Source organism: Stigmatopora nigra, chromosome 7, assembly GCF_051989575.1.
Source record: "Stigmatopora nigra isolate UIUO_SnigA chromosome 7, RoL_Snig_1.1, whole genome shotgun sequence".
Classification (NCBI taxonomy): domain Eukaryota; kingdom Metazoa; phylum Chordata; class Actinopteri; order Syngnathiformes; family Syngnathidae; genus Stigmatopora; species Stigmatopora nigra.
The window spans coordinates 945,001-966,518 of record NC_135514.1 but is presented as its reverse complement, the minus strand read 5'-3'; the positions used below and the strand labels follow the sequence as shown (position 1 = coordinate 966,518).

The following is a 21,518-nucleotide window of genomic DNA, read 5'->3' as shown; positions in this document are numbered from 1 at the left end:
GCCTGTCTCTCTGCAGTCTGTTTCACTCATTCCAAGTGCACATCAACATACCATTGTTGCAGAGTAGCTTTTTTTTACCCGTCATAGTGAGGTTTATACGGAAGGTGAAAAGCTTCATCTTGCCTGACTGAGCATTTGGGATGAAATGCATAAGTAATGCCACTAGAATCTGACGTCATGCGGAGGAGTGGGGTGTCCTGCAGATTTAGAGAGGAGGCCCGGTTTCCCCCTGGTGGCGCAATTGCATTCATTTTTCATTTGTTTTTCTATAACATTTGTCCTTATTAGGATTTCGAATGAGGCACCAATAAATCGTTGGCTGCCATTGCCATTGATAGACATTCAATCCATTTTAATTCCCTGCTAGCCGTTGTTAATTCAAAAATATTATTACTGGAAATTGCACTAAAACATGATTATTCACACCAACTCATCCAGTTAAAATGGATTGGATGTCTATTGTCGACAATTAAAGGTTATAAATATGAGCTGTTTTTTACAGGATTTGGAGCAACATGTGCTGAAAAAGCCGTTGCTCGGATAGCAACGGCTTTTTCAGGAAAGCCCCTGCTAATTAATGCAAGACAATGCCAATGTTGCTGGAGCCTACATTCATGGCAAAAATTATTTTAAAAAAGAGAAAATCTAACAAAATGCAAAAAAAAAAAAAACAACCTCCAGTTTTAGAGCCATGAAATAATTGTAGTGGGTTGGATTGATTCAGACAGAGTACTACTGAAGGCCTATGTGTGAAATGCACGGCCTGCCACTGCATTTTTGGGGGCATGCACAACATTGCTTTCTCTTTTTTTAAACCTCTGTCCTCAAAATGATTACTACTTTGAGAGGGGAATTTGTTCAATCACACTTGCTACTGAAGTAGATTGTACTCTTTGGGGTTTTCCACACATTCCCCATTAATCTTCTGCCGCAGGATAGAATGAAAGAAAGAACCATTTCCTGGCTTTCTAATATTGAGGCTGCTTCTGCTTCCTTTTTCATACTTGGCCTTACACGCACGCCGTATTTTTCCACTGCCGGGATTTGGAACAATAATGGGTGTACGGGACATCCGAGGTCACTTGGTTGTTCGGGGAATTTGACATGTCTTTCACACAGGTCTTGATGCACCAAAAGTGGATTCAGTATTACTTTTCAAAATTTGGCCAATGAATGCAATAAGAGAGACAAGTGTGTCCAAACTTTTTTTCTGTACAGTCCACAATTCTAGGCCACATACTGCCACCTAGTGGCAGTATTAAACTAAAAGATGACAGCTAGGTTAGGATTGGTTGAGATAATGTCACATTTATTTATTCTTTCCATGCCTTTAATGTGTTACAAAATACACGAATAGGGACAAGAACTGGATATACACACATATTAAAAGAGTCATTGAAGACCAAAAAGGACAAAGGTTGCCACTCAAGACATGCAAGCATGCGTGTGTGTTGTGTGTGTTGCCTTCTTGCAGATGGAAGGCCTTCACTTGTTCTTCGACGGCTTTTCATTAAACTCCAAGAAGAAATCGTTGCAAGCCACAGTGAGGGCGCCCACCAGAATAATGAATTCGGTGAAATCCACCTCGCCGTCCCCGTTGGAGTCTAAGTCGCACATGACCTTATCCACTGCCTCCTTATCTTGTGCGTTCTGCATTGAAAAGATTGATTGTTCAATGTTGATTTTGCTTTTAATTCCGATTCAAATTAGATTGGGCTTCTATTGCTGTTATTGACAGTGAAACATGATCACTCAATTCCAGCCTTCCTATTTGAAATGGATTTGGTATATTTACGTGTCAACGCGAGTGAAAAACGAACAACAAATTATTTTAAAGGTATATGAATATCAAAAGTTCAAGTATTGGGCTCTGGCCATCCTGTATGGATTTTTCTCTGGGTATGTACTCTAGTTTTTATGCATGGTCGGCTGATTGAACACTTGAAATTTTCCGTAGGTATGAGGGTGTGTTGAAAAGTTGTTTTTCGCATTGTGCCTTAAGATTGGACGGCAAATAATTCAGCGTGTACCCTGTCTTTTTGGGGCGCTAGAGGAAAACCGGAGTACCCAGAGAAACAGAACCAGGGAGTAAATATGAACTCCATACAGAAAAGTCCGATCCCACCAGGCCTTGAAGATTCGATTTCAGAATTCTGAGGCCAATGTACTAATAACTCTGCCATATTATGCAAACCATAATATGGAAATTGATTTAAACATTCCAACATATCGCTGGGTTTTTACCTTTGAGCTAACAGAGAGCCAATGTTTGAGCACTAGCTCCATTTAGTGTTAAAGCTGAGAAGTGCAACCAAATCTAAGATGTATTTAAGGTTCTTCTGCAGGCCATATGCAGGCTCTTAATAGGAACGCCTGTTGTGGGGGATTGGCCACATTGACATTGTCAGCCGCTTACCCCGAGGTAGTGTCCCAGTTCTGTGGTGAGCATTTCCTTGAGCTCGGCCTTGCTCAGTGTGTATTTATCGCCCTCGTTGCCGGAATACTTGTGGAAGGTCTGGATCATCAGCTGCATGGCGCTCTCCAGGGTTGACGCATTCTCAGTGTTGGGCCCGGACATGTTGCTGCATAAAGAGACACACGACACGACTGTCATAGCGTTGATACGGGACCGACTAATCATAGAAAGCAGACCAGAGTTACATTACAGGCCAGTTTAAACATCATTAAAAGTAGAAGGGGGAAACCCTAAAAGAGTTCTGGTGTCAACTTTGCTCTATTTCTTCATTGCCAGTGTTTCCTTCCTCATTGGGATTCCGCTACACTGGTTATATTAAAGGGAATTATTGCATTAATTGAATTGTCGTTTGTAAAGGATTATTCTATATTTTTCTATTAATTTGTACATTTTTTAAAGGAAAACTTTGCGCCATATATGTGAAGATAATTTCTAATATATGTTAAGATACAAAGCATCGAATCAGATTTTTAAATTCTTTCCGAAATATTCAACCATTATACGACGGACACAGAAATTTTATCACCAGGAATTATTGATTTTTATCCCATTTGAATGAATAATAATAAAAATAGCATCCAGTTGACAAAGTGAACATTATCCTTACCTAAGTGGTGGACGTGCGCAGGGTCAGGTGCTCACAGATAGAGAGAGAGAAAGAGACAACAGAGGGGAAAAGCAACTGATGAGCAGGTCAAGCAGGACAACATCTTAAATACAACCCCCCCCCCCCCCACACACACACACACACACACACTCTACTTATCCTTCTTTCACCTGTCCCTCCTCTCTTCTTCGTCCTCCTCCTCTGCCTCCATTGTTCAGACATCTGCTACATGTATATTAAACACGTTAAGAGTTTTGTATTCAACCCTGCACCAATTTTAAGCAAGCTGGAAACAGTGCCTGTAGCTACATTTATTTGGCATCAAACTAAATGGTCAAACCAATTGCCCACTGTCCAGTTTGTCATTGTCAAAGCGAATAGGCAAAATATCATTAAATATTAATAAATATAATAACATTTGCCCTACATTTTTTGGTATTTATTTATGTATTTATTTATTCTAGGTAATTGGAAGGAGCAAAAGCATTTTAACTGGGAAGGTTATATGCTATTGCATGATTATGCCAATGATGGCAGTAAATGTCTAATCCCATCCAGGAACTCCATGGAGTCACTGGGCCGCTCTAGTATATATATCTAATTTGTACATATTAAAATTATATAAAGAAAATAATTCCTACTTACCATGGATACAAAAGATTAAGATTTATATTACCACTGTTTTATGATATTGTTCAATATTGCACTGTTTTAAACTCTTAACGTATTTATGCCTGTAAATGTGTGAACAGTAAAACAGCAATCCTAAGAATTTACAACCATAACAATGCTTTCTACACCGTTCCGAACACATTGCAATAAACCGGTGCAGCAACTATTAAGTAGGACTTTGATACATCTGCAAACACATTTTCATAGCAGATAGGGCTAATATTGCAAAATGAATGTTGCTTTAGCAACTTGGTTTAACAAATCAAATTTGTGCAAAGTTTTATGACTTTTAGACGTGCAACAACTATTTAAAAACAATAAATAACAGAAAACAAAATAAAATATTTTAGTGTTATTGCTCATCCCGATCAACCTTAATTAAGCGATGTGGTACTGTATGAAATTAAGTATCGTAATTCCACATGTCCAGAGACCATCTTTGTCCACCAGTCTAGTGCTTAGTCAGCAAATAAAATGGATTGCATGTTATAAAACATACATATTTCCATAGAACATCGAGAATTAAACAAACTTGCATGACAATTTCATGCTTGAATTCATTAGTTTAGTATCACATGCGCACATAGGCCACCAGGAGAAAGTACTATACCCAGTTAAGAACTGGTTTCTGTAGCACAAAGATGATACCAAAACACAACAAATTCTGCAAGGGTCTGCTGGATTTGTCGTGTTTTAGTACTGGGTTTGGTGGTACAGGAACCAGCATATGCTGGAATTGTCAGCAGGCTAACTGTACACCAACACTAAGAGAGAATTACATTTAATCACTAACCTACTGTATTAACTATTTTAAGAGACTGTGTAGTTATCTCACAGTGAAGCTTAAATGGGTGTGGTTTTAAACAGCTTAAACAGGTTTTCGTGCTACTGGTTTTTATACTGCTATTGTTTATCATTTGTGGTCCTACTAACGCCTTTAGCACACAATTTAGAACAAAAAGCCAACAGAGGTTTAGTAACATGAAACACAATTGGATCAGTAAACCGAGATAGTCTTGGAAAAATAAAGGGACGGGTAGTCTAAAAATGTGCTCATCACTGAATGTTTTAAATGTGCAATCATTACAAGTCACGTCCTTGCAAGACAAGTTGTAAACACAACGTGTGTGTGCAGGTATAGTGTTGCAAAGCGGAGAATAAAGCAGAATGGGACGCATCTCCTGTGTGCTTAGATCAAGTTGCAGTAGTCGATGCTCATCAGCAAAGGCAAAGCAGTTAATTTTAGCAACACACCAGGACAATCATGGTATAAACTAAAGGTATTCTGACACAAATGACACCATACAACAAAAATGCAACATCAGTATAAAGGTTTAATTGCATCCATGACATTAAGTTCTTCAACGTTTTTTTTAAGGGTGAAATGACTACAAGATGTCATGTTAGCATGTTATGAGGATCGTTGAGATAAAAGGAAGGTGACTGTGCGGCCTTGAATATAAAGAAGGACAAAAGAAACCAACATGGCTGCCAATTTTTTTTGTGTCAAACCCTATGATGCCTCTGCATTGGATGGGGTCTTGCTGTCACTGACTGATTTGGCAATGTAGCCAATCAGAGTGAGGTATTCCTGAAAGCTGACCTTTCCGTCCCTATTCTCGTCTAGGCCATTTTGCATGTCCTTGATGGCTGCCGAGCTGTTTGTGTCCTGCGAAAAATCACCAGGAAACAAAAGACCGGTCAGACATCGAGATGAAATGGTGAAAAAAATGTCACATTGACCCGAGCACTCCTTGCGATCCTTGTGAGAATAAGCGGTATGGAAAATAAATAAGTAAATCCGTTACCTCCATAACACCACCGAGATGCTTCTTTACCATCTTTTGAAAGGACTTCCCATCCATGCTTTCCTTGCCTCTGCTGCTACTAATAAATGTAGTCACCAGCGTCTTAATGGCGGACTCCATGTCTACGAAAAATGGAAATATAGTCGTATCATTTTTATTTCATATGAACTGCTCTTATTTTTGTGACAACTTTATGCAATTCCAAAATAAAAAAGCACCATCTGTAATGTTCCATGACCTTATCCGTAACACAGTATGCTCCCATCTCTAATAACTTTAATCTGTTAACAGAAATTTCACCCCCCGGTCATGTTTGTGTTTGTTTTAATATGTGGGATTATCTGTGTGACATCAGAGGTAGCGTGGGATGTTGGAATAGAAGCGGTAAACACAATGGAGGATGTGATCTTTGACATAGGACACCTGATCCCCTAGAATGCCTACGGGACGCCTCACACTCAGATTACCTCCTACTGTTCTCCTGCTACGATATGCCGTGCCGAGCATAAACCTTAGTTTTTGTCTTGAGTAAGGGCTGAAAAATGGCCGTGATAAGAAGCATAGCTAAAAACCTAAAGTTCCAAAGGCTAAAAGACAGGTATCAAGTCATTATATTTATATAGTAAAGTGTCTTTTTAGTTGATTTTGGTGTGTGTGTTGTGTTATTTTTAAATGTCCCTGTGTATGTAAATTGGTAGCAAGGAAGTATGTTGAAGTGGTACATCTCAATGGACAGCTGTGAACAAAATATTTCTCCATATCGAATTATGGAAGCCATCCTTTACCAATTAAATGTGCTTTTTGAAAAATGCACAATTTAAATCAAATTTTAGTTGGCTGACGGAGTCCTACTGCACTGCTGTAATTAATTATTTTGGGATTATGTGATATGTTTTGCACTTGTTGCTCGGCAAAACATGTTTAACTCTCATATCTCGTTTTCTGAATCGCTTTATATCCTCATTAGGGTCGTTGGGGATTGGGATCTATATAGTTTCCTACCGTGATTGGGGTTGTCTGGTTTTGACACAGGAGCTAATAAACAGGCCCTGTTTAATGTGACTAGCTACATCTAGTGGCACAGATGAGAAGTGCAAGAACAGAGAGGCTGGCTTTCCAGCTTCTTATGCAGGCTATAGTCGATGATCTTTTAACAATTTGCTGTGGGTCAATAAAACTGGGTTTGCTTGACAAAATGGGTCAACAGCACTAGAATCCTGTGGAGAATAACAACAACATCTGTGCACTGTGCGGTGAAAGCTTTAAATCGTATTACACTAGTATAGTGACAATAAAATCATTAAATTCAATTGCGCCAACCTGATTGATTCTCCCATCGCTAACTATTCAAAGTTGTCTTTTTTATGACAACAGCTGCCAAGTTCAACATAAAGCCACCCATGTGGAGCTCATCATTACCCCAGCTGTGCAGTTGAAACCACGTTGCAAGATTTCTAGAGGAAAAAAAAGGCTGACTAAACTAACTTGGAAACGACAATCAAAGAACAGCCTGACTGACCAATGACAACGGCTGTTTGCATGGAACCGTTTTCTTGTTGTTTCTGTTACCTAGCAACTGCCCATACATCTTTGTTGTGACACAGATGTCAAAGCACAATGCTCATACTGAACACACACACACACACACACACACACACACACACACACACTGGTCCACACCCAAAAAGAAGGAAGGTTAGACACAGAGAAAGACACACACACATTCTCCAAGGACTAACAATTAGGACGTTGGTTGCATTAACCAAATTACCGAGTGAGTGAGGCCTAACACACATCAGTATTGTATTTCATGGAGTTCCTACCACATTTTTCCAATACACTACTGAGCATCTGTCATTAGCTTGCTGCTTATCATGACATTTTAATTATTTAACAACGTCCTATAATGATCCAGACACCTTAAGAACAACAGCCTGACAGTAGGAACACTAGTCTATGTGTCACGAGGTGTGTGTAAGCCATACATTAAGTCCCGCTGACAGGCCGCCACCCATTAGCAAGCACTCCATGCGTAATGAGAAAAACAAGAAGTGGCTTGTAGCAGGGCAAGAACATTACAAATTGTCAGGAAAATAAGACAAGAATACTGCACTCGCAAAGTTGAATAAGAGCACGAGGCAGGCATCTTGTGTGCGCAATCGCATGTGGTTTGCCCTCAAGCGTGACTCATCCATCAGTCTTGAGCAAGGCCCATTTTATATTGTTCTCCGAGTCTCTGGAATTTCATGCAATCGTACACACTTTTGAATACTAGAAATGAAGGTAAAAGGTCAAAACGTTAACTATGGTTAACCGTTTTTTATGTTTGCACCAATGTTCAAAAGATTGAGTTCCCATAGTATTTTATTTTTATCAACTCAGGCTGTTTAATACAACTTTTATTTGTTAAAATCTCTTTTCATGGTGGAGTTTTTATTCTATCGTGACAATTCGACTCTAATTTGTACGCAAAGTAGAAGAGGTTCCATTGCCATTTAAGTAGTAAATTCATATGCACTCCCCCCCCTGGTTTCCTGTCCAAGTGATTGCCCATCGTATTCAGCTGTCGTTTCTTAGCCATTGGTGTATTCCCTGCTTGCTCCCTCGTCTGTTTCCCAGGTGTTCCTAATTGTCTCGTCAAACCATGTCAGTCAATTTAAACCCCACTGATTCTAATGTAATTCGTGGGATCGTATGCTGTTATTTGTCCATGGTTCCATATTACCTCGATCCATGTTCCTCGCTTTCCCTATGCAATTTCTAAATCTTTAAGACCCTGTCTAAGTTATTAAAGTTTTTGTTTGAGTACCACTCCCCACGTTTCCACCTGCTTCTTGGCCAAAGACATAAAATAAGTGGTATAAATGGAAAAACTCATTTTGCAGGTGTAAACATTCAACAACCACTTAGCCTCACAAGGGGGGCTGGAGCTGATCCCAGCCTACTATGGATAGCAGGTGGGGGACTGCCCCAAATCAGTGGCGAGCAAATCACACTCACATTCATACACAGGTGCAACTTAAAGTGTACAGCCAGAATACCATGCATATTTTGGGGATGCAGGAGGCATCTTTTAATTATATGGTTTATTTTAGATACCTACAACCAAAACTGTTCTGTGTGAGTTCAAATCAAATCTGACATACAACTAGAAAGATCCAACAATGGTAAATGGTGGAATCAGGTTGGGTGGGTATGTCGGTGTGTAAGGTAGGTAGTTGGGTCAGTAGGTTGTTGTGTAGGTGGATGGGTTGATAGGTAGTTGGGTCAGTAGGTCGGTGTGTAGGTGGATGGGTCGGTAGGTAGTTGGGTCAGTAGGTCGGTGTGTAGGTGGATGGGTCGGTAGGTAGTTGGGTCAGTAGGTCGGTGTGTAGGTGGATGGGTCGGGAGGGAAGTTACCAAAGGTAGGCAGGTAGGTAGGTAGGTAGGTAGGTAGGTAGGTAGGTAGGTAGGTTAGGGAAGGTAGGTAGGTAGGTGGGAGGTTAGGTGGGTTGGTAAGAGGGTAAGTAGGAAGGTAGGTAGGTGGGAGGTTAGGTGGGCGGGTAAGTGGGTAGGTAGGTAGGTAGGTAGGTAGGTAGGTAGGTAGGTAGGTAGGTAGGTAGGTAGGTAGGTAGGTAGGTAGGTAGGTAGGTAGGTAGGTAGGTAGGTAGGTAGGTAGGTAGGTAGGTAGGTAGGGAGTGAGGTAGTTATGTTGTATGTTAGTCGCTAGGGAGGCAGGCAAATCAGCAGATAGAATTTGAGGAGAGGGCCAATACACGTGATTAAATCTTCAATGTAGCGTAAAAACTGGATTCTTCTTTGTTAACTTTAAATTGGTTTGACTTTTTACACTTCCTGCTACTTGTCATTATGTTCACACTAAGAACATAATAAAATAATAGTACTGATTAGGCGAAAATGCCAAATCTGACCTCGGTTACACAGGTCATATGCGCCCGACAGGGTTTTGCATAGGTTGTTGGTGGGAGGTCTTGTGTTTAGATGTAGCCCAAACTAGTGCTGACAATATGCACAATGAGAAGAGGCAGGAGTGACAATCGGTTCATAAATAAGTCAATGTGACACGGTTCCTTTTTCCCTGGGCGTGTAAAGGACGGGGGTTCTTTTACCACTAAGGATAACCTGATCCGCCTAGACGTCCCAGTGAGTGCACCAGAAAAAAGCATTACAACATTCACCAGATAGTGTGGAAATTTAACACAAGGTAAACAGAGAATTAAACTCATCAATGTACTGGGAAAAGTAGAAGAAAAAAGCCACACTCACCGTTAAAATTTGGACTTAAGAAGGGAAGAAAAGACAATAAGTGTAGGAGCTCCTTTTTTCCCTCTGAGCTAGATGGGGCAGCAACACATATCTTTTCCGTGATTTAACTTCTTGCTGCTGCAGCCAACTTTTTTTCACTGTGACTGGGCGTGTGCATGCGCGGGGGAGAAGGAATGTGGACAGGGGCGGCTGGCGCTTGCCTTGCTTCAACAACCCTTGACATTCTGACTCATCCTGGCCTTTGTCATCTAATTACAACACATTTTTGCTATTCGTTGGGAAACATTTTGTCCGATTTTCTACATTTTTAACCCCCAAAACGAGAGTGTGTGTCTCAGTGGGTGTGTATTCTCACAGATGCAACAAGCGCCACACCCAGAAACTGTGCTCACTTACGCCAAGAATGGAAAAATGCCTGCTGGTGGGGGAGTAAAAGTTTGAACAAAAACACCAATTGGAATGCATTAATACACTGGGCATCAACTCTTCATGCATTCTTTCGCTCTTTCACACATAAGTACACCATTTTTATGCTTGGACTCTCAGTAGAAACAAACATTGGTGTGTTTGCGCTAGTTTTTGGAGGAACTAAAGTGACTGGAACTGTTTCTAATATTGCAAGAAAAACACAAAAACATTGCCGTAAATTTTTCGCATTTGGAGGCTCTGGTCCGGAGACAGTTGGGATTGACTCCAGCACCCTAATCCGCGACCCTAATGAGGCTAAAGCAGTTTAGAAAATGAGATGAGTTGTCATTCATTCATCTTCTGTACCACACATCCTCGTAAGGGTCGCAGGGGTTACTGGAGCCAATCCCAGCGGACTTGGAAAAAGGCATTTGATTAAAATAGAAGGGCTAAAAAAAAAGGTAAAGTTTGGCCCTATTATTAAATTCAGTCAGGACACACCCCTTAGAATATTACGAGTGTCCGGTGACCGAAAACAGAGGGGCTGTTGTTATGAGTCATCAGTTTAACGTTATGTGCTATTTTTTGTCAACTTGTGCAACAAGTACTTGATAGCAGCTGACGAAACAGACCACGTGTCTTCTTTTGAAGACACTAAAGTCATTTCAGTCTTTCCTCCATTTTACCCATAAAACAACCTTTTACTATCACATTTATGGAACATTACAATCAGTTGTTTCGAAAATGATCTCTGAATAAGAGTGTTTAAAACCATCAGCCAAGATGGGACAGTTTTGAATTGAAACGCATGTATACGAAACGTTGTTGATTTTTCTTTTTAGGCCAGGGGTGGTGAACAAGTTAGACAAAAAAGCAGACATTTTAAAATGTGAGAGTCAAAGAGAGAGAATGAAAATAAGGGAAACCAGGCAAAGAGCCACCGTATATACCCAATATGATAAGTAGCAAAGATCCACATTCATTTAGGCCGGGAGCCGAACACGGTTCGAGAGCCACGTGTTCGCCACCCTTAGTTTAAGCAATACAGAGTATTTGAGAGTAAGTCACGCAATTATTCATTTGTTTGGTGTTTGTTCAATTTCCTTGTCAACTCACTTTTGGATTTCTTAAGAAAAACCCACAAACAAGCCTGGTCATGGGAGTTGATTGAATTATTTTTCCTCCGCTGGCACATATTTTAAACTGATACGCCACCACTGTGATAGGAGTCTCAAATTAGTCCCAAAGCATGCACGGATGGATGTAAAGACCCTCGCTAGGTATAAATCACTCACTAAGGGAACAGTTTAAGTGATGCCTGAAGGTGTAGCATTGCACAAATGGTTGAATGGCTTCATCAACTTTACCAAAAATTATTGGAGAAGTGCCTCACTTTCAAATTACTGCTTCTGGGGGTGTAAAAAAATGTCTGAAGTGCTGCAGTGAGCTAAAAGAAAGTCATGAAACAGGTATGCAATTATGACACCGGTGTCGTCAAAACTTTTTGCCAACGAGCCACTTGGGCTTAGCAGCTGACAGCCCTTATTAGTTCAGCTAAAACCCGACAGCATGTACATTGGGGAGACAGTAAGAGCACTAACAAGCTCTGTGGCTTCATCTTCCAAAGCCTACTTGGAGAGGTTTTCAGGTCCCCTGCATCCTATTCTGACTCATTTGTGAAGAACAAGAATGCAATTGAACCTTTGTGCGTTTAAGACAGGGGTGGGCAAACTTTTTGGTCCGAGGGCCACATTGACTTTAAAAGTTTGACAGATGGGCTGGGTCAGCACAAGATATGATGCATATAAAAAAGTGCATCCGTTAACAGTACATATGAAACATAAACAGAAAAAAAGGATTAAAGTATTAACATACTCACCACTCATCATTCAAGTAAAAGGTATAAAGTACAAAGTAAAGTAGAAAGGAATGTATTAAGAAATATTAAAATGTAATCTAAAAAAAAGATAGGGGGCTGTGAAACACGAAAAACAAATGAGTGAACGGAGCTACTGCCACTGGCTTCCACGCAACGGCGCCATCTTGGGAAAAAAGAAAAAAATACATTATTGTTGTATGTGAACAGGAGCACGAGACATGTTGAGTGTCCACATTTTATTAAACTTCTGTCATGACAACATAGCAGGTGACAAGTATGCCAATTTTAAACAAAAAGCTCCTAACGCTGCCACACGTGCTGCTGAAATATTTCCCGTTTGCTAAAGTAAACCAGCCGATAACGTAACAGTTTTACATTCATATGCAGTCACAAATTAAAGACCTTAGTGCACAGCATGGGTTAAGTACCATAAAAGCAAAACACACTTAGAAAATGTTCTATGCCTTAATATTTCACAAAACCTGAAAATAAGTTACTTGCAAGCATTTAAATGCAACTATGTACAAATATTCCAAAAGAGAGAAAAGACTTTATACTGATTAATGAGGAAAAAAAGAAGCCCAGCATTCATTTCCATATCTCCAGACATGTTGCCATGGAAATAGACAAACTCTGCCTTGTGTCAATAAGACTAAGCAGTGGAGGGATAATTGACACAAATAAAGTAGTAAAGTTCAACTTTTAAAAGATGTCAGCAAAAAAAGTATCCAATTGCTGTCAATCAATTACAAAAAAAACTGGTCAAACTTTTAGATTTTTTTTCCATATAGGCAAAAAAAAAAGTTGTTCCACACTGAGTTGGCTAGGAAAATGATCCCATTGTTATAATTGAGAAATCAAACATTGATGATAGATAACGACAGGCTCTTCCACTGCATGACAGAAAGGTACAACAAATCATTTCAGCTTGACAGGTGTGAGCAATAGACAGAATCAAGATCATTAACTCTAAATAGTTTAGGCTTAAATCATTTTCTCAAGTGAAAGTTGTAAAAGGTTGGAAGTTGGTGAAATAAAAATGCATGGTATGGCAATATGAAGAAAAGTCTTCACCTTAAAGCGAATTATAATTAAAAAAAAAAAACGTTTTGAGTTTCGCTGTGGCTATGAATTGGATACTGTGTACGGTGCGCATGTAAAACAAAAAAGTGACATTGCCCTAACAAAGTCTTTCTCCATCCAGTGTTCCTTTTTTACTAAAGTGTTTTAAACATTCCACCTTCAGCCACTGGCTCGTGCACTCTCCTTCTTCAACTCCCCTTTTTGACGCTCGCCGCCGCTTCCTGCGACTAAAAACTTCCGCAACGCTTCCCTCCCGAACTCTTCCATCTCTTCCTCCAGGTCGCTGTCTTCCTCATCCCCTTCCACCATGTCTTCCAAAATATCCGACAGATCCTTGACAAACTTGCGGAAGTTGACTCGGTCGTGCATGAAGACGCCGTCTTGGAAAAACTCGGCCACTAATTTCTGGAGCTCGTCCCTCTTGGAGGAATCCACGCCGGCCTGCTCGGCCTTGGCCAGGTACTCTTGGAGGAAGGACTGGAATTGGGGGAAGGAGACGGGACGAAGCCCCTCGGCCTGCGCGCAGGCCTCCTGGGAATGGCAGTGTTGTGGCTGCTTGGGCTTTCTATGAAGACGCTTCCTCTGCTGGCTCCAGTAGTCGCTGGGATCTGCGGAGGACTGCTGTTTTCCGCTCTTCCTCTCGGCCCACATGTTCTCCTCGTGATGGTGCTCGGACAGTTTGTGCTTAAGCAATTTTGACCGCTCACCTTTCAGTTCTCCACTGTCCACTTTCCTCTTTGATTTAGCACCACTTTTCTGCCAGTCCTTATCACTTTTCCCTTTTTGACCCCACTGTTTCCTCTCGTCGGTTTCTCCATCTTGTTTTTTGGTGTTCTCCACATGCTTCCTCTCACCTCTTCTTCCTTTACCATCTTTGTTCTTCCAATTCTTCTCCTCTCCAGACTCCAAAAAGTCGTCTTTCCCTTGGTTCTTCTTCTTCCACTTGTCCTTTTCCTTGTGTGTCTCGCCTTCATCTTTTCTCCACTTCATCTCCTCCTTTCTTCCCCATTGCTTTTCATGCTTTTCATGCTTGTCCTTCTTCCATTCTTTCCTCTCGGCATGTGGCTTCTTTCCATCTTGCTCCTTCCACATCTTTCCTTCGTCCCCTCGCCTCTCCTTCTTTGAGTCTTTTTCCCCCACACGCTTTCCTTCCCCGTCCTTCACCTTGTCAGACGGCCCATGCGCACGTTTGTCACTTCCAGACTCCTTCCGCTCTCGCTCTTTTCTACTGCCATCTTTGCTTTCCTTCTTCTCGCTTTCCTTCCATTCAGATTTGCTACTCTCTTTCTTCTCACCCTTATTATCCTTCTCCTCCTCAATTTTTCCATGCTGTTTGCTGTCTGATGGCTGTCCACTTGGGGGCACTGCAGATAAAGAAGAATGTCAGAAAAGAATGCTTGGATCAACTCCATACATTATTCCTGATTGTGCGTGTTTTTCAACACCTGTCAACTTGGTGACCGTAGATCTTAAAGTTTTGAGTTCATTCTCAAGTGTCGGCAGAGTCTCCATCTCCTTCTTCAGCCTCTCATTCTCTTTCTGAAGGACGGGAAGAGACGCCACCTTGGACTTCAACCTACTATTTTCCTCAAGCCAATGCAGCCTCTCCGTTTCGCTCTGTGCCACTTGACCCTCAGCTGCTTTTAGCTTTTCTTTCTGTGCCTGGATGAGATATAACAACACATGTTAGGATATTCTCATGAAAATGGCAGTCAGAAATGGAAAACTTGATGCGCTGTGCATGCTATCATCTGATGCTGATACTTTGTTGATATTAAAAAGTATACTCAATTGTTATTTTGTTCTTTTTTCTTTGAATAGCAACTACAGACTTTACCATAAAACCATTGCAATAACAGCTTGATCACATACCGCTAAAAAAACATTGTGGAAAAAAAGACTAGTACCTGTTATGGTTGAAAGTAAATTAATAAACTCCTCTAAAACGTGGGACATAAACTGGTCTTAAAGGACAAAATGATAATCATTTTAGGCAGTTTAGTTGAAGAAAAAAATAGAACTTCTAGGCCCTTAATGTGATTACCCACAAAGTGAAAACTAGTTTGTATTCCACAACACATTAAATTGTTTTAACCACACTAGTTGTTGATCAGTGCTAATCTGGACCTTGACTCTTGTCCAGGTACCCTAAAGCAAAAAGCTACACTAGATACTACACACCTCAAGTTGAGCTTGTAAAACAGATATTTGTCGGTTTTCTTTGGCTAGCTCTGCCAGTAGGTGCGAGTTCTCAGCATCTGGATGAAGCCACTCCTAGAACAAACCAGAACACACATACTTCCAAATATAATCACTTCTAGGAATACAAAACATGGTAAAGAGAGGGCATGTATACTGAATAAAAATCAAAAAGGAAAACAACAGATGACAGAAGTAACTAAATTATCCCCAAACTGACCTGTTTTCCTGCTTCTTTTAAATCTCTCGGTTCCTTTGCACTGAAGTCGCTCTCTAAAAGTCATTGCACATGGTCAACAATGTGTATCTTGAATTATTCATATTAGAAAAACAACAATGAGAATACAAATTAGTGATGCATTACTTTGGAGTGTAACATGCAGTGTTTGCCCAATTCTAGCTTTTCCATGCTATAAGCATTATGATCATGGAATTTTTTGTCTGGCTTGTGTTAGATCTCTGCCTCTAGTGAGTGAGCATAGTCCGGCAATAGTGAACAAACACAACCTACCCTCATCTAGATCCATGAGGACACCTGCAGGCGCATCATAGGTTATCTAGCAGCTCAACACCTCCCAACAAGGGCTGAGAATCACATGGAGATGCATACCTGAGAAGAAGACGGTCCCAAGGCCGACCAGGAAGACAGCCCCGAGGATGCACTTGTTTAAAGAGAACATGCTGTCATCCCTCCTCTGCTGTGGCAGCTGGAACTCCTCTTCTTCTCCTTCCTCTTCCTCATCTACCCTCCCAATTTTCTCCAGAGAGTCCAGAAGGCGCTTCCTCTCGGACTCGTTGCCCTCGGCCTTCTCTTTACCCGATCCTGGCTGTGCCGCGTAATCTGGGGGGAAAGCGGAACATTGTTTACATTTCAAAGTTGAGGCCAAGGCTAAAAACCACATAAACAAGAACATAGCAAAGAGGGGAAAACTACTTTGTCACAACACACAACACAACTTTGAAATGGTATGAAAAATGTGTTCAGGCTTTAAACCTGCCCCAATGTAAGTCTACTCATTTGCTTCAAAGAAGCTTACAAAATGCCTGTTTACTAAAGTTCGGTAGCAGCAAAATGACTTATTTTGGTATACATCGCTTTTCCTAATGCTGGTTGTTCAGACCTGTGTATTTAGAAAGCAGGTCTGGCTCCTCCCCTTTCTGTCCAGGGCATTTCTCCAACAATTCCTTGTGCTGTCTTTCTTGCTGTGTGAGCTCCACGCCTCCGAGAGTTTCTGTACTCATCAACGAACCTAAGGGCTCATCACAGCAGGGGGTGGCATGGCTCACAGAGTCGGAAAAGGTATCCTGGATGGAGCCGTCAGGTGGAGCCTCTGATTGGTTGTCGCCAGAAGGAACGGGGGCATCTTTGACAAATGAGGGTGGATGATCTGTGCTGGAGTCTCCAATGGGGTCTGCTTTTCTTTTTTCAGCTACCTGATTTAAAAAAAAATGGGGTCATTTAAATTCATGAATTTGAACTTTTACAAACTGGAAAATGTCATGTTTGTCTTCAAACTTTCTTTCCTTCTTTTCAGATTTGTCCCCACCATAAACAAATGTTAGATGATCACATTTAATAACATTATTGATCTAGAAGGAAACTGAGATAGGCACTTCATTTTGCTATGGTTTTAGCATACACACGATTTCCAGCATGAGAAGAATAAGAGAATAAGGATAACATTTCAATGAGTGACTTTGCGTCGAGTTCCAATTCTTTCTACGGTTTCAAGGATAAAATGGGTCGAGTGAGGGAGTGAGTATGTGACCTGAATGAAGTTTGCCATCAATGTGATTCATGAGTTGATTACAATGACTTCCCTTTTGGGAAATATAAGGCACACTAAGAATCCTTAATTTTTCTACAAAATATCCAATGTGCTTAATATATGAATTGAGGTCAATGACCTCAAACCTATTTTTGAAAATTAGACCATAATCTTATACTTCTCCAGAAAAGTGCTGAATACCCAGAAATAGAAGTTTTAAAAGTGAAACCAAAAAAAAATATACCAATGATAAAAGATAGAACTAATGACAAATTCAACACATTGGTACACTAATGATAGAAAAACAAGCCATACATCTTCAGTTAATGTATCTAACAAGACAGGTTCTATGAAGGAAGAACGTTGATACATAGGTTCATTTGTATTGTTTGCAACCTAGTGGAAGAATATTCTGTTATTATACATAGTTAGCGTAGATCAATGAACTAAACTGATTGCATGGAGTCAATGAATAACAACTTTGAATATTTCTCAGACTATTATTTGGAGATCAGTAAAATTGTAGAAATTTAACTGAGAAAAAAGAACTTATATTCTCCTACTTCAGAGTTATACAATCTTACAAGTCACATTGATGAGTATTTGCCTGACCTGGTGGTCCTCCACCTGGAGATTGGATGAAGATTCCACCCCCTCTGCTGGCTGGTTGCTCTGCTCACCAGTTGGCGTATCGTCATTATCTGCGATTTAAACCATTTTCAAAGTTGAGTTGCCTCATAAGGAAGTAGCCAGCTTTCATTTCGTGTCAATACGCTAATGATGTTTAAGAAATCCTGAAAAGAAACCTTGTTCATGCTTTATCCCTTCTTCCAGAGGCCTGACAGTCTCAGCAACAGTCTCCTGTAGAATACACATAACATCAAGTCAACATACCTAATGTGACACTATGGATTTTGACTAGAAAAAGTTATCTGAGATAAGTCAGCACAGAGAAGGAGGTCAACATCTATGGTGTAATCAGGCGACCTAAAATACTGAATAACTGGGTCAAGCCATTTTGATATATCCTTTAAAACTTTCACTTAAATTGAGGTGACAGTACGTACCTCAGGACTGACGATGGTCCAGCTGTTGGTAGCATTGTTGCCGGCAGACATGGCGCCACCCCCTTTGAGGCTAAGCTCGTCTCCTGCAACAAACAAGAGATAAACTATGAGCAACAGGACATTGCTAAAGGCTACAAACTCAAATATGTGGGCAGAATGGGTGTGGCTAGACTTTGGGAGCATTGTACAGAAACACTTTTTTATGCTGTGCTGTGGAGGAAACATCCGAAAAGGAAAACAAATGACGCTATTTGGTTATCATAATATACAAGATAGACTGGAACATATAATTTGAAATACCATTGAAAAAAAACAACAACCTCACAATGTCAACATATAAAAATATAAAAGAAGACTGAACTGTTTACACTTCAATGCCCTCCCTCTTGTCCAACATTTGTTTGACAGTGCGAAAGGATGAACACATTTGCATCCTCTATTAATATACACAAGATTTGAATACTTTCCCTGAGGTATCGCCCTACTCTGTCAAAAATAAAGAGCTACTGTAGTGTGCTGTAACTAATTTGCAGTATATGCGTGTGTGTGTGTCTACAGGAAGTGTGTTTCCCACGGCCATTTTCTTTTTCCATTAGTAGTTTGTGTGTTGTGGGAGTTAAGTCACCCTGGCTTTTGACAAACAGGAGGAAATGTTTGGGTCGAGGCTCGGGTAACTAAGGCCGGCCCGTGATGTGAAGACAACAGAATGGGCTGAATCGGCAGTTCAGCCGCACTAGATTCCTCATTGATGTCAACCAAACCACATACAGTGAAATACTAACTGTCTCATAGAAATGGCAAGCTATTAATTTGAATGTCAAAACATTCCAGACAATGTCCAACTTTATCGGAAACTTTTAAGTAACCATAAAAAAATAAAAGGATCAAATTCTCGACTCAGAGCCGTATGAAAGGTGTTATATTAAGAATTAAAACAAAACAAAAAAGATGTTAGACTAGTTGGAACTAGAATTTTAACAGGCAATATACCAACTCTTAAATGATTGCTGATATGTGATAATCTCATTAAAAAGGGATCAAATCAATTTAACCCCTTAATATTTGTATTGTATACTGATATATGTACTATTAACACAAGTGCAACAACCAGTCCAAAACCATGAATAACACAAATCTGTAGGTGGCAAACCCTGATGACTCGGGGGTCCAACTAATAAACCATAGATTACTTTTTAAACATATTACATAGATCTCTTTCTAAACATATCACAAGATACATCTCCCCAGCTTGAACACATTTCCTTCCTGTACTTTGCAATTTAGGTCTCTTCTCCCACGAGAATCTAGCCTGAGGTCCGAAGAGTATTGTGGAACTTATAGTGGGACGACTTACATAGATGACTACTAAATATAGCTGCCTGGAGATTGACTAGAGACAGGAGAGCGGCAGAGCAATGCAGTAGCACAGCAGAAGACAGCTGGATTACCACAAAAATTTATCAGCTGTTGGCTTTTAGTTTCTGTGACATAGAAAGTTTTGACTTGTGTTGGACTGTCCTTTAAAAGCATAGTGTGGCTCCAGGAAAATTGGAAGCTGTGAGGAAGGAATAACTGCAACCAAAAAAGGTCATGGCAGAGACACAGACTGGGGCACCATTTTTTTCTTCTTATCTTAACAAATATGGGGTCCTTTTATCTTTTCAAAACAAGTTGATTCATAATAAAACCATCTCAACTCAATAAATCTGTCTGCATTTTATTTATTTATTTATTGGATCAACATGTTACATCAAAAAACTATGCCTTATTGTTATGCCATTAGAGTTATGCCATTAGAGAGGAAACACGACAGAGAGCCTTTGACCCCCCAAAAATTAAAATTGGGTTGATATAATGGTCATTTATCATATTTACCTCTTTTAAAATCGCACGAGATGCCTCCAAGTCTCGCGAGATGACGTTTTGTAGAAAATTAGTTTAGTAGGAGATGCGCATCCGCACAAACCAGAAGTAATTATTGAAGGTCATAAACGTCGACGAAAAGACGATCAAAATAAACACAAGAAGCAAAATGACGTTTGATTAATTAACTGAATGCACATGCATATAAGTACATGTTTTAAACAAGAAAAGGGAAACCTTATGTCAGGGAAAGTTCTAGCAAACAAGACGGCTAAACGAACAACACAATTTAATTTATGATATCATGAACCAGCACGAGTTACCTTATTTGACCTCACTTTATCCACGCGTGGGATCTTTATGCACCGTTGTAGTTCCGAAGGTAGTCGTCAGTCTTCCTTCCATCCAACTTGGGGACTGTTAGACCAGAACGTGTTTTCGAGAACTCCCGGGAACCACACTTTCCTCGCCCAATCACAGGAGAGATATAGTCATATCCAGCCTTTCCGCCTCCAGCTCAACCAATCGCAGTTCATTCACACACCTACTTTGTTATGAGGAAGTTTCCTGTTTGATTGACGTCTGGCAGGTGATATTAAACACCCTGTCGTGTTTAAAAGGGAAATGTCAATATATTGATGTTGTACTACTTTATAAACTGAGAAATCAATTTCCTAATAAGACTTCATAGTATTTCACTTAACAACTCAAGGAGACTTTCTAACCGTTGAAAAAAATCAGGAAAAAATGAATGTCTTCTGCTTTCTTGAGTCGTTTATTATAACATCACAAAGTGTGTCCCTACATGTAAGGTCAAAATCGTGGGCTCCACTTTGGCAAGTTGGTAAGGAAAAAAAGCAAAAACATCACTCTGTGGGAAAACAGAAATAGTTTGAATTAATTTGTTTATTTAAAAAAATCAAATGATACGCTATTTAATCATAGCCTGCATAGATAAAATATCTTAAATATTTTGAAAATACATATCTCAATGGAAGCCAATGAGTTATTATTAAATTATGAAAACTATTGGTGAAATTATACATTGGTATAATTATAACCTAAGTAATTATTAACATTTAAAGTTACACATATTTTTGTAACAATGCAGGGGTCATCAATATCAGAAAATTAAATACATTTTTAAATATCTTATTCCTTTATTATGGTAATGTTATTCCCCAATCATCAGATTTGCTCACAAGATCGTGTAAAATCGTAAACACAGCATTTCTTTACTTTAATACAAAACAGTGTTTTGCTATTAACTGGGTACATTTTATTTTGCATTATTTTTACTGTGATTAATTCATAGTTAAAGTGTCATACTTGCCTTTGTTATGCCAGCATCCCCTCTTCAAACTATCTGTGATTAAAAAGAAAAAACTGCAAAAACACTTCATAAGCATCGTGTCCTCCCG

The 21,518-nt window shown here is 40.0% G+C and overlaps 4 protein-coding genes across 6 annotated transcripts in view; all 4 read right to left on the bottom strand.

Moving 5' to 3' along the window:
* Positions 1-1,292: 1,292 nt before the first annotated feature.
* s100t (S100 calcium binding protein T) lies at positions 1,293-3,185 on the bottom strand. 2 transcript variants are annotated; one of them, XM_077720361.1, is made up of 3 exons: positions 3,084-3,185; positions 2,417-2,582; positions 1,293-1,650 (listed from the first exon to the last, which is right to left on the bottom strand). In XM_077720361.1, the coding sequence occupies exons 2-3, from the start codon at positions 2,576-2,578 to the stop codon at positions 1,486-1,488; spliced, it is 327 nt and encodes a 108-aa protein (XP_077576487.1). In that variant the 5' UTR covers positions 2,579-2,582; positions 3,084-3,185; the 3' UTR covers positions 1,293-1,485. The 2 variants fall into 2 exon arrangements, with proteins under 2 accessions (XP_077576487.1, XP_077576485.1); XM_077720359.1 differs by lacking the exon at positions 3,084-3,185 and having other exon boundaries at positions 2,417-3,062.
* Positions 3,186-5,069: 1,884 nt separating this feature from the next.
* Positions 5,070-9,998, bottom strand: LOC144199307 (protein S100-A16). Its single transcript, XM_077720839.1, has 3 exons — positions 9,830-9,998; positions 5,564-5,685; positions 5,070-5,424 (listed from the first exon to the last, which is right to left on the bottom strand). The coding sequence occupies exons 2-3, from the start codon at positions 5,681-5,683 to the stop codon at positions 5,269-5,271; spliced, it is 276 nt and encodes a 91-aa protein (XP_077576965.1). The 5' UTR covers positions 5,684-5,685; positions 9,830-9,998; the 3' UTR covers positions 5,070-5,268.
* A 2,339-nt stretch (positions 9,999-12,337) lies between these two features.
* Positions 12,338-20,708, bottom strand: pbxip1b (pre-B-cell leukemia homeobox interacting protein 1b). 2 transcript variants are annotated; one of them, XM_077720674.1, is made up of 11 exons: positions 20,421-20,708; positions 18,235-18,317; positions 17,974-18,028; positions 17,780-17,868; positions 16,520-16,832; positions 16,009-16,239; positions 15,910-15,933; positions 15,619-15,671; positions 15,381-15,473; positions 14,645-14,861; positions 12,338-14,563 (listed from the first exon to the last, which is right to left on the bottom strand). In XM_077720674.1, exons 2-11 carry the CDS (start codon positions 18,283-18,285, stop codon positions 13,359-13,361), a joined length of 2,331 nt encoding a protein of 776 aa, XP_077576800.1. In that variant the 5' UTR covers positions 18,286-18,317; positions 20,421-20,708; the 3' UTR covers positions 12,338-13,358. The 2 variants fall into 2 exon arrangements, with proteins under 2 accessions (XP_077576800.1, XP_077576801.1); XM_077720675.1 differs by lacking the exon at positions 15,910-15,933.
* Positions 20,709-20,849: 141 nt separating this feature from the next.
* The window catches only part of lenep (lens epithelial protein), a 1,075-nt gene continuing 406 nt past the window's right edge, over positions 20,850-21,518 (bottom strand). The window contains exons 1-2 of the mRNA XM_077720676.1: positions 21,431-21,518; positions 20,850-20,968 (exon numbers count right to left, since the gene is read on the bottom strand). The exon at positions 21,431-21,518 is cut by the window's right edge and continues 406 nt beyond it. The gene's annotated coding sequence lies outside the window, so the exon portion shown is untranslated. The remainder of the gene's footprint in view (positions 20,969-21,430) is intronic.

Bases quoted from the DNA above. Each gene is read 5' to 3' on its own strand.
- s100t (XM_077720359.1), bottom strand. From the start codon at position 2,641: ATGATTAGTCGGTCCCGTATCAACGCTATGACAGTCGTGTCGTGTGTC. The intron at 1,651-2,416 runs GTAAGCGGCTGA...TTTTCAATGCAG, and splicing joins AACTGGGACACTACCTCGGG to AACGCACAAGATAAGGAGGC.
- LOC144199307 (XM_077720839.1), bottom strand. From the start codon at position 5,683: ATGGAGTCCGCCATTAAGACGCTGGTGACTACATTTATTAGTAGCAGC. The intron at 5,425-5,563 runs GTAACGGATTTA...GATTTTTCGCAG, and splicing joins ATCTCGGTGGTGTTATGGAG to GACACAAACAGCTCGGCAGC.
- pbxip1b (XM_077720674.1), bottom strand. From the start codon at position 18,285: ATGTCTGCCGGCAACAATGCTACCAACAGCTGGACCATCGTCAGTCCT. The intron at 15,672-15,909 runs GTAGGTTGTGTT...AATGACTTTTAG, and splicing joins CCTCATGGATCTAGATGAGG to AGAGCGACTTCAGTGCAAAG. The intron at 14,564-14,644 runs GTGTTGAAAAAC...CTTTATCTGCAG, and splicing joins TACGGTCACCAAGTTGACAG to TGCCCCCAAGTGGACAGCCA.